The sequence below is a fragment of the Hyperolius riggenbachi genome, chromosome 1 (assembly GCF_040937935.1).
Source record: "Hyperolius riggenbachi isolate aHypRig1 chromosome 1, aHypRig1.pri, whole genome shotgun sequence".
Classification (NCBI taxonomy): Eukaryota; Metazoa; Chordata; class Amphibia; order Anura; family Hyperoliidae; genus Hyperolius; species Hyperolius riggenbachi.
The window spans coordinates 289499821-289511829 of record NC_090646.1 but is presented as its reverse complement, the minus strand read 5'-3'; the positions used below and the strand labels follow the sequence as shown (position 1 = coordinate 289511829).

Sequence of the window (12009 nt, the reverse complement as noted above, 5' to 3'; positions counted from 1 at the left end):
TCTCTCCCCTATGTCATAATGACTGCATCTTCTTAAACAAGGTGAACATTTTTTGGCAGTCCCTAGACTCCAGGAGGTCTGCTTTCTGACTTGTGTGAGAGACTGGTAGGGACAGGAGTCCTATTACAGGCAAGTAGCCTCTGTGTGATGTGGGACTGCAATACAGATAATGCTCCATCTCAGGCTATTCTCAATTTCTCTCCACTCCTCTTCTCTCTGGGCTAGTGCACGCCAAAATCACAATAGCAATCGCTAGCAATTAGTGAGTGCGATTTTCAGAGCAATTTCTGAAGGAATCACTCAAAAAAATGCTGCATGCGGTATACCTGCGATTTTGAAAAAAATCACAACGCTGCTGTGGGAACACCCACATAGGGTAACATTAGCCAAGCGCTTTTCAAATCAATGTGGATTTGAAAAACGCTCAGAAGCCCTCTTGGTGTGCACCAGCCCTCCCTCATTCACCTTTGTTTCCCTCTTCCCCTAGTGCTGGCTGGCTATGTCTTCTTGTCATACAGGAAAGCCAAATAAAAGTGCAATCCTGGTGAGGCAAATTATTATTATTTAGTATTTATATAGCGCCGCCATCTTCCGCAGATGCATATATCCCTGCATCATATGGGTATCGCTTGCGCTATGTGACATGTGACATATTCCACTGAATTGTCCAAACTAAGTCTATCTCCCGTTCCTCTCTCGGGGAGTTGTTCCAGCGCTGTCCCCTGTTCAAATTTGCTGCTTCCAGAAGCCCTCAGAAACACTTGTGTCCTTGAGTACTTCCAAAGATAGGCAGCTCCGTAATACGCCAGCGCACTTTTGTGCATGGGCAGTATGGAGCCACCTGTATTCGGAAGCACTCGGGGACATAAGTGCTTCTGGACCTTTCAGGAATCCCCCCCTTAAAAATCCTGCATTTGCCCCTGAGCAGTGGTACAGGAAGAAGTCTGCATCCTTCAAGAAAAACATGATTTTCATGCAGGACAATGCTCCATCACATGCGTCCAAGTACTCCACAGCGTGGCTGGCAGGAAAGGGTATAAAAGAAGAAAAACTAATGACATGGCCTCCTTGTTCACCTGATCTGAACCCCATTGAGAACCTGTGGTCCATCATAAAATGTGAGATTTACAAGGAGGGAAAACAGTACACCTCTCTGAACAGTGTCTGGGAGGCTGTGGTTGCTGCTGCACGCAATGTTGATGGTGAACAGATCAAAACACTGACAGAATCCATGGATGGCAGGCTTTTGAGTGTCCTTGCAAAGAAATTTTGTTTTTGCTTTGTTTTTGAATGTCAGAAATGTATAGTTGTGAATGTTGAGATGTTATATTGGTTTCACTGGTAAAAATAAATAATTGAAATGGGTATATATTTGTTTTTTGTTAAGTTGCATAATAATTATGCACAGTAATAGTCACCTGCACACACAGATATACCCCTAAAATAGCTAAAACTAAAAACAAACTAAAAACTACTTTCAAAAATATTCAGCTTTGATATTGAGTTTTTTGGGTTCATTGAGAACATGGTTGTTGTTCAATAATAAAATTATTCCTCAAAAATACCACTTGCCTAATAATTCTGCACTCCCTGTAGGTAGCCAACCATAGGTGTCCCCAGTATAGGTAGTTAGCTATAGGTGCTCCCAGTATATGTAGCAAGTTATAGGTGTCCCCATTATAGGTATTTAGCTATAGGCACCTTCAGTATAGATAGCAAGTTATAGGTGCCCTCAGTATAGGTAGTTAGCTACAGGTGTCCCCAGTATAGGTAGAAAGTTATAGATGTCCCCAGTATCTGTAGTAAGTTATGTGTGTCCCCAGTATAAGTAGTTAGCTATAGGTGACACCAGTATAGGTAGCAAGGTATAGGTGCCCCAGTTTAGGTAGCCAGGTCTACAAGTGTCCTCAGTATAGGTAGCCAAGTCTACAGGTGTCCCCCAGTATAGGTAGATAGGTCTACGGGTGTCCCCAGTTTAGTTAGCCAGGTCTACAGGTGGCCCCAGTTTAGTCAGCCAGGTCTACAGGTGTCTCCTGGAAGGGGGAGCATCGGGGCAAAGAGAGGCGGGGGGGGGGCCTCCACCCCCTCACTTGAGGCCCACCCTTCCACACTCCCCCCTTCCGAACCAGAATGTTGACGCGAGCGGGGAACGACAGGAGGGGGCACAGCGTAGGAAGGAGGAGCAGCGGGGAGGGGCAGCCTCTAGAATGTATCGCAGGTGCAGTGGCAGCGAGCGGGGAACAACGTACTACTTTCTGGTTCCAGCTCTGCGTGCGGCTGCTCTGGACTGGTCTTCTCTGTTGTCCAATCACGCTCTCACAGGAAGCACAGTGAGAGCGTAATTGGACAACAGTCAGAGAAGACCAGACCAGAGCAGCCACACGCAGAGCTGGAACCAGAAAGTAGTACGTTGTTCCCTGCTCACTGCTGCTGCGCCTGTGATATATTCTGGAGGGGGGGGAGGGGAACGTGGAAGGGGAGGGGGGGGGGAGGCTGCCCCCCCCTCCCCACCACTTTATGCCCCCCGCTGCTCCTCCTTCCTGCGCTGTGCCCCCTCCTGTTCCCGGCCGTAGTGCTCGGGGCCCCCGGAGCACTGACGTCACTGTAATTAAAAGGCCCACCGGGAAAAATCCCGAGCCTCCGCCAGCCCTGTCTGACCCTGAATGGGAATAAATTATATATGCATATGTGATAAGACAAAGCGCAGTGATGGGGGATAAGTAATGACAATACTGTATCGCCACCAGGGTCCCGAGTAGTGAATAGTCTGCAGCAAGCCAGTAAGGGCTCATGTTTATGAGCATATTTATCTCCTATTGCATACACATTATCACACTTGATCTAGGTGATCCATAGAACTCTCCATTTTCACATGGTCCTATCTAATTTAGTGGGCGTTTTATATATACACCTTAGTGTACCCAGGTGTGGGGTATTGAGCATCTTTGCAGGGCTATTTTTGGGGGTTAGGCACCCATTATTGTTCATCCCCCACATAGAGATGTGTTAAGGGTGGTCTGTTTTTATGGTGTTTAAACGTATTGCTCCAGGGGAGTAGATATTTGTCTATGCAAGTCAATGAGAAAATTTCTCTAGTCCTGAAGTGGTTAATACATCTGTTATTTTAAGAAGCTTTTAATCCTTTGTTTCATGACCTAAAATTAAAATTTGTATATTACTTATTATATTGGTGGTGCAGCCCATTTTTGAGTGTCTCTAGGTTCTAATACGTTTGGCATTCCACTACTATTTATATGATCTGTAATTACAATAGGATTTAATAGAAACTTTAATGGACATCTTAACTTTAATTCCACTTTAAGTTGTAAAATATTTTCAGTAAAATATTGTCAACTTCTTTGCTAAGAACCAAAAGGTCTTCAAAAGCATCAGAGGAAGAGTGACATTAGGAAACAAACCACCAAAGCCCCCCTGCTAGATACATGTGTTACAAATGCCAGAAGTAGTAAGAAAGTGTTAAGGCGATCAGACTAGAATCTAAATTATCATATTATTATTACCTTTTTGCTTAACAATTCCTGTTGACCTTTTCTTACAAGTTCTTGCTGTCTGTCCGTCACATGTTGTGGCACTTAAAAATGCAAAATATTACAAAATTATTCATGTTGACTGTGCAAAGGTGACTTAAAAGTTACAAACGCAGCATAAAGCCTCATTCTTCGTACAAACATTTTTCAAGATCTGTGTAGGCGCTCAAATGAAGAGCTTGTTTGCCTCTGCTCACTGATTACTTCATAAGAAATGAGACTGTCAGTGATGTAGGCTGCACACCTGTATTGGCTCAAAGGGACCCTGTAGTGAGAGGAATATCGAGGCTACAGGTCAATGAGATGCAAATAATTTCAAGTTCATTCAGGATTCTGTAAATTGTGCATGCAAATATATGCAGCTTGAAAATTTACCAATCAAATTTCACCTTGGTGTGATTCGATTGGTTCATTTTCAAGCTGTATAAATTTGTATAGTTCTGCATCCATTTGGAGTCATTTGCATTCCATTGACCATCCCTAGTGCTGATTAGGGATGATCATAGATATGCAAATTTTTCCGAGTTGATGCAAATTTTTGTGCAAATGTATGCAGTTTGAAAATGGACCAATCAATTTAAACCTGGGTTTAAATTAATTGGTCTGTTTTCAAACTGCATAATTTGCATAAAAATGTGCATCAACTCAAAAAAATGTGCACATCTATGATCATCCCTAGTGCTGATACTAAGCTGGACTTCCTGGTTTGCAAGCCCAGCCACACCTACCCCAATTTTGTGATGTCTGACTATGCTACTGACGTACCAAACCTGTATGCTATACAGCCTTGCAGCAAGATGGACACTTTAAAAGGTAGCATTGTTTAAATTTCCAAACATTATCCCACACAAGTCAAGAGTCGCGAACAAAGAAATGCTAATTTCCCAAAACTACATTGGGGATACACCATTTTCTCAGTTTAGCGGGTTCAGCACACATACACTTGGAACACCAGCCAGGGGTCCACCGGTTGTAAAGAAATAGAATGCTGCTACCGCTGCGCACCTAATCGAATCCTTGTGACTGAGCTTTCCCAGCTTGCATGATTGATCCTTTTGACTAATTTCAGCCAGAAATCGATCAGGTGGCCTTGGTGAGGCATCAATATCTGCCAGATTGGATCATTATGATTGAATTGTCCGGATATCAATGCCAAAAATCAAGTAATGTATTGGCACCCTTAGAGGCAGAACAACTAGCATTGTTTATTACAGAATAAGGATTGGAGCCTCTGTATTACTCTCACTTCAGGCTTCCTTTAAAGAGGGCTACTGTAGCATCTGAACATGCTGCCAATTGTGTGATATTAGGGAGAAATCACAAAGGCTATCATTCATAAAGCATTTCCGCATGCGGAAATGCATAAAACAGCTGACTTTACTGACCACTCGGCAAAGTCAGCATTCATAAAGCCTCTTTCCGCATGGAAAAATGACACTACCGAGCAGAGTGATACATCACCGCCTTGTGCGGTGATTATCGGTACAAATGTAGCAAAATGTTCATTCATAAAGAACACCGCAAGCGGTGTGAGGTCGGGAAGTACCGCTCCCTCTGATGTGGCGATACCAATGTAAGTGAATGGAGACACACAGACCTCCCAGGCAGCTGCAGCAGAGCGGAACACGGAGAAATGTATCAACTCGGCAGCTTCCGTGTCTCCGCAAGCCTACCGCCTGCCTACCGCCAGCTTAGTTCGGCGAATCTCCGCACTGCTTCCGCACATGGATACATCTTCATGAATGCCCACCCAGAAGTCTAAAAATCCGCCAGCGGTGTTTTCCCGCACTGATTCTGTTTACCGACAGCCTGTTCATGAATGATAGCCATAGTATCAAACATTGTCTATACCACATTAAACATTTTCTGCTGAGTTTTCCAGAAGGTAATGCTTTGTTCACATCTAAAATCGATTTTTGATTTTTTCCGCACGATACTTTGAAAACCATCTTAAATTTGATTGCCAGCTTTCATATTCAAAAATTATTTTTTTTTATATGCTTTAATTGCGTTAAGCTCTTGGGGAATGGTGGCTTTGAGTAAATTACTGTAAGGGCTGGTTCAGATAGACATCTGAACCATCCGCCCGTAGCAGCCTGGCGTCTCGTTTGAAATGCTTTTCTGCAAGTGTGCAGCTTTCAGTGCCGCTACGCAGCGTGCAGCGGTTTTCATCCCTGCAAGGGGACAAGGAAGCGTGGCGGTAAATATTCCTGGAAGCAACATGTTGCTTCCAGGATCGACAAAGCACAAGGCAGACGATGGCGAAAATCGGAATCTAACCCACCGTTTGCACAAACGCTGGAAAGCAATCATACCAATGGCTGACCATTGATACTGAGCAGGCACGAGCCATCTTGCTCATACACAAACGGGAGCGCAGCAGCCCAAACCTATTCAACACACCCTTGTTGAATAAGTTTGGATGGTCCCAATGGTAGGTTGGTGGAGGTGACTAGAACCTGGAAAGCTTCTGGATTACCCAAAGGCTTCTCTCTACTGAAAGACGATGGGGGGGGGGGGGGTGGTGGGCCTGTGGATTACCCAGAGGCTTCACTCTACTGAGGTGAGTATCTGCCTTGGGCACTTCCCCCCCCCCCCCAATCATATGCACATCTATTAAAAAAAAAAAAAAAAAAGAGCTTATGCATATCTTCTTTTCTTTGTGCACAAGCAATTCCTTTTGAAAGGGAACCTAAACTGACAAGGATATGGATTTTTCCTTTTAAAATACCAGTTTCCTGACTCTCCTGCTGATCCTGTGTCTCTAATACTTTCAGCCACATCACCTCATCAAGCATGCAGATCAGGTGCTCTGACTGAAGTCAGACTGGATTAGCTGCATGCTTGTTTCAGGTGTGTGATTTAGCCACTACTGCAGCCAGATCAGCAGGACTGCCAAGCAACTAGTATTGTTTAAGGCTTTGTTCACTCACATTATAAATAGCTAGCATTATCACAAGCGCTGAGCGATTTATTGAGCTTTTTTTAAGCACTTTTCCCTGCGCTTTGCTCTTAGAAAAGCGCTTTTGTGAGCTCTTTTGCTCAGCGATAATTTTATTCACGTGAACTCTTGTACCCGGAAATGAATAAATACGATGTATTTATTTTTAAATGCGCTCAAAATCACTATACAATCGCTATTTCAAGCGCTTTGCGATCTCCCTATACCTTCCATGGAGCCAAAGCGCTCAGAAAATGGTACTTGTATCGCTTTTGCGATTTGAGAAAATTGAAACATTTACATGTGAACACTGTCTTAGGAAATCGTTACACAGGCGCTTTTAAGGTGCTTTGCAAAATCGCCAGCATTTAAAAAAAAAATAAAAAATCAGCAAACGCTCATAGTGTGAACGAGCCCGAAAAGTAAACATACATACAGTTAAGGTTCCCTTTAAAAACATGAGTAAGTAGGGTTAGTAACAGCAAGCATTATTCCATGAAATAAGCACCTGGTTGTTTGAGTGTTTCTAAGGAAAATAAACTTGTTCCACTTACACAACTTCATGAAGGAGTGCTTGCTGATAATTACTCTGCTTAGGCCATTGCAGTGGCACCAAAGACTGCAGTTAATTTCCCCCCCACATGAAGCACTTTGCTATAAGGAGTGAGGAAACCTATCTACTCTCATGAACTTGCATAAGGGCAACAAAGATGCTCTAGTTCACGAATGCTGGGCATGCACAGTTCACAAACTCGCACATGTCCAGTGAATATTGGCTCATGCATGGCCACAAGAGTTTACAAAAAAAAAACCAAAAAACTGCCTAGGTAGTCAAATAATAAAATATATTGTAATGGTGAAAGGGAGTAACCCTGGTGCACACAAACAGCAGCAAGTGCTTGGTACCACGTACAGGAGCACCACATTTTATCAATTTTTTAACTTAATTTTTGGTTCAGGGCCCAAACTATATAACTTAGTGGCAGGTATTTAAAACAATTATTCCTTCAAAAATTCAAGAAAACCTATAGTCTTACCTGTTTCAGAATGGCGGGGTGGGCACACAGAAGAAACATAAGGCGCTAACATGGAAATTGCCAAAGTAACTAGGGCAAGAATCAGGATAAGCCTTCCTCCCCAGAAGGCAAGGTCTTTAAAACCTAAAAAAATGAATTACCATAGTAATACAAAAACAATGAAAACATTATTTAATGCAGGATTCAACAGCATTTTGATATACAGTAATGCAGAACAGGTAGAACTATTTCTTCCTGTTCTTAATAAGAACAAGTTACTTGGTCAAAGAAGTAATGGACTCTCCAAAATGGGTATCCAGACAGAAATTATAACCTTTTGGCATTTTTAACCATTCTGCGCCACATGAAAAAAGGTTTTACGTTTGCATATGTCCCCACAGGAGAGATTTTCTTAAATTACTTTTCCTGGTGCAAACAGTCCATGGTTCCTAAAAGTGTCCTCAAGCTCCACCAACGGTGCATGTTTGAGGCTGCATTTCCACTTGTGCGGTGCAAATCGCCACGGTAAAAATTTGCATGCCGATGCGAATTTTGCATGCGGGTCTATGCGAATTTTCATGCGAATTCGCATGGATGACGATGTATGCGAATTTAACCATGGCAGTGCTGGTGTGCTTTTCCATTGTTTCTATGCAAATTCGCATGAAAATTCGCATACTCAAACCTCATGCGAATTTCCTATTAAATACATTGTATGCGATTCGCATAGCGGTATGAGGTATGCGAATTCTGATGGCTCTGCCATGCGAATTTTTTCTGCACAGAAAAACGCAAAGGAATCCTGACAAGTGGAAACAGTCCCATTCACTTGTATTGCTATGCGAATTTGCATGCGAAAAACGCATGCAAATTCGCAATAGTGGAAATGGGCCCTGATGGTTTTCCATTCTGGTAGTTTAACCTTATCGCTAAGACACTTATAATCCCAGCTGTGCATAGATGAGCTAACCCAAGCTAAAGCAATGTCAGCTGGACCCAAGGACAGCTTTGTGAAAAACTGTACATGAGCAAAGTCTTCACAGTGAGGACCCAGGAAGAAATAAAAGCCCAGCAGCAATCCTAACTGTCTTGCCTTCTATCTAAAGCAAACAATAGTTTCAGCTGGTCTTCCATGTTATAAGTACAGTAACTTTGCAAAAATGATGCTGTTCTATTATCCCCACCAGGCTGCTAGCAGTTAGCAGGGAACAGCTAGCCATCGCATTAGCACAGGAACAGCTGATTTACTGATGCAGATGAGCTGTGTAGAAGAAAAAAAATTGGTGTTAGGAGCTATTTTTTAATACAAGATCTATGGTGAAATTTATGCTGTCCATATTAAATAAATGATCATGGGCATAATGGCACACCATCATTTTCGCCATAATGCCCCTTTAAGATTTCGCAAGCACAGAATTGACAAGCATCTGCTGTACACTGCGATCAGTACAATTATAATCAGCTTTTTATGAAAGGGAACCTGTATTTACTGCAAGGATTTCCTGAAGATGTCTGGTTTTTAATCTCTTACCCCACGTTTGTTCATTATTTGTGGCTATTTAAAAACTTTTATTTTTAGTAAAAGGTTAGAACTTTTCCAAAGCACAATGAGAAGCAGGAAATTTGTCTAATGTATGATTTGTCGCCCCATGAATGCAAATATCGGCTATTGGGCGCCAAAAGCACAAATTTAAGCACCCAATAAATAGTGAGTGCTGGGCCCGTCTAACTGAAATATTCATTTTTGAAAAATAGAACATTATAGGTTTTTTTTTTTTTTTTTTGTCGTTTGTATTTAGGCATCAGGAATGGGGATTTAGGGTTAGGCGTCAGAAATGGGGATTAAGGGTTAGGCATAAGGAATTGGAGTTTTAGGTTTAAGCTTAGGAGGGTAGCTTAGGAGGGTTCTATGTGAAAGTAGTCAAAATAATCCAGAAGGTTCGCACAACCTCTTTTTACAAAAAAGTGTGCAGAGATTATGGATTATTTGGAATGCTATTGCTTTGGTCCAGCACCTTGGAAATGGTTTACGACTCTTACTCTGTTTCTGTGTGAGAGTAGGGTCAGGTTTAGTTGTAATAATATATCGGTAACCTTTACCAACGTTTTACTATCATTATTACCACTGTAACTATTTTTGGTTTGCACTTTGTGCCCAATTCACAATGGTATTTTTCATTTACGCTTACATCGGCTTCACCCGACTCCTATTTTTCCTTGCGCCTCTATTACATGCACACAAACAATGCTTGTCACATAGAGTTAGGCCTCACCCATTTGAAAAAGTGTACCTGCATTCTGGAGAAAATACTCATATTAATAATAATCCAAACATTTGTATAGCGCTTTTCTCCTGTCAGACTCAAAGCGCTCAAGAGCTGCAGCCACTGGGACACGCTCAAGAGGCCACTCAGCAGTATTAGGGAGTCTTGCCTTGAACTCCTTACTGAATAGGTACAGACCCTAGCCAGGATTCGAACCCTGGTCTCCTACGTCAAAGGCAGTGCCCTTAACCAGTACCCTATCCAGCTATATTGTAAGGTTGTATGTGCCTACTTATGAAAGAAGCTTAAAGCTGTTAAAGTTACCCAGCAGTTAAAAAACATTTTGCATCTGAGTGCGCTCATTCTGTGAATCAATGCAGTTTCAGCTTCTGCACTGCCTATATCAAGCGCTACCAAGTGCGGGACTAAGCATTTTTCTGTGCAGTTTTTGAAACGTATGCTGTTTGCGGGTCAAGCAAATGCAAGCTTGATCCTCAGGGAAACACTGAATGGTAAGGCCCCATTCATATTACCAAATGCAGATGGCAGTGTGATCGAAACGCAACACGTACAAACACATGCAATCTGCATGCGTTGCGTGGCTGAAACCCATTCACTATAGTGAATGGGTCAGCCACACGTTTCGGGGAAAAATGTATACAGCATGCGTTTGCGGACTGCACTGGTCCGGAACACATGCAGTGTGAACATCAGACAGTGCAGTCTATGCATTTTCTGATGTCGTGCGTGTTTTCCTCCTGCAGGCGTTGCCGAAATCAGGACGGCAACGCATGCAATGTGAAAAAGGCCTAATTAGTCCATACAGATGCATAACTTGGCCACAAGCAAGTGACATATTCTAATGCTATGGGGAAGAGGTCTAATGGTGTAGTGTACAGCAGATAGTGTAAGGTGGGTAACAATGCACTCTGGGATTACTATTGGTGAGTTGGAATGAGTGCTGTGAAGAGGAAAAATCAGATGTAATGTATACTACACCCTGCTATCTGAAAGGGATCAAGGGAGTGGGAGAGGCAAGAAAGACACAAAGGCAGCCTAACACTGGTAAGTTGGAGTTGATGCTCATTGTAGAGCAAGAATAACTTCCTAGTGGAATTTCAGTTCACATCTTTAGTGTAAAGATGGCCATACAAGGGCAGATGGACACCAGATTACACCAACCCCTCTGTGATTAGAGAGGAATATATTACTGCCTCACTCTGCAAAAAGATTTGTGATAGATTTCATTCATGGAGCTGTGCCGTAGTACAGGGCCGACTACTGGGCCCCCAGCTAAAATGGGTCTCCCTTGCGGGCCCATGCAGTGTTTTAGCAGTGGAGCGCACTCACCTGTTCACTGGCGCCCTCCTTTCTGTAACCTATCTCCACCTCCACCAGAGCCAGGTCACTGGGGTACAGGTGTCCCGGCGTGGATGTAGAGAGGACACAAGAAATACTGTGGTAGCGGACAAGTGAATGCACTTCTTTGGCAAAGTTCTGCATGGCCCTGGAGGAGCACATTTTATCTGGGGGGAGACCTGGGGTGGGTTGGTCGGTTGGCCTGAAATCTATCGCCGCAAACCCCTTTTCGAGCAAGATCTTTCTGTCTGAATCGAAGAACAGTCTCAATTCATTTCATTCAAAAATCAAATCAAAATTAGGATCGGGCAGCCATGTTGCAGCATCCATCCCAGGCAGATTCGATCACAATGATTAAATCTGCCAGGGAAAATCGACAAGCGAATGGGCATCTTAAAGGGATACTTAAGTCTGGCCAAAAAAATGAGTTTAACTCACCTGGGGCGTCCCTCAGCCCCCTGCAGCTGATCGGTGCCCTCGCAGCTCCGCTCCGATGCTCCTGGACCCGCCGGCGACGACTTCCGGTTTCGCCGTCACCGGCCGACAGGCTGGGAACGCGAGTGATTGTTCGCGTTCCCAGCCACAATAGCACCCCCTATGCGACTGCTGCAATAGTCGCATAGGGGGTGCTATTGTGGCTGGGAACGCGAACAATCACTCGCATTCCCATGCCTGTCGGCCGGTGACGGCGAAACCGGAAGTCGTCGCCGGCGGGTCCAGGAGCATCGGAGCGGAGCTGCGAGGGCACCGATCAGCTGCAGGGGGCTGAGGGACGTCCCAGGTGAGTTACACTCATTTTTTTGGCCAGACTTAAGTATCCCTTTAAGTAACGTATTTCATCTATATTCTTTGTGACTTAACAAATTTAAACTAAACAAGGT

The 12009-nt window shown here is 43.5% G+C and overlaps 1 protein-coding gene across 3 annotated transcripts in view; it reads right to left on the bottom strand.

Moving 5' to 3' along the window:
- UBXN8 (UBX domain protein 8) overlaps positions 1 to 12009 on the bottom strand; it is a 59590-nt gene that overhangs the window by 37564 nt on the left and 10017 nt on the right. For all 3 annotated transcript variants that reach the window (XM_068233702.1, XM_068233700.1, XM_068233701.1), the window contains exons 2-3: positions 7527 to 7649; positions 3522 to 3592 (exon numbers count right to left, since the gene is read on the bottom strand). In XM_068233702.1, the coding sequence (XP_068089803.1) occupies positions 3522 to 3592; positions 7527 to 7578 (123 nt within the window). In that variant the 5' untranslated portion in view covers positions 7579 to 7649. The remainder of the gene's footprint in view (positions 1 to 3521; positions 3593 to 7526; positions 7650 to 12009) is intronic.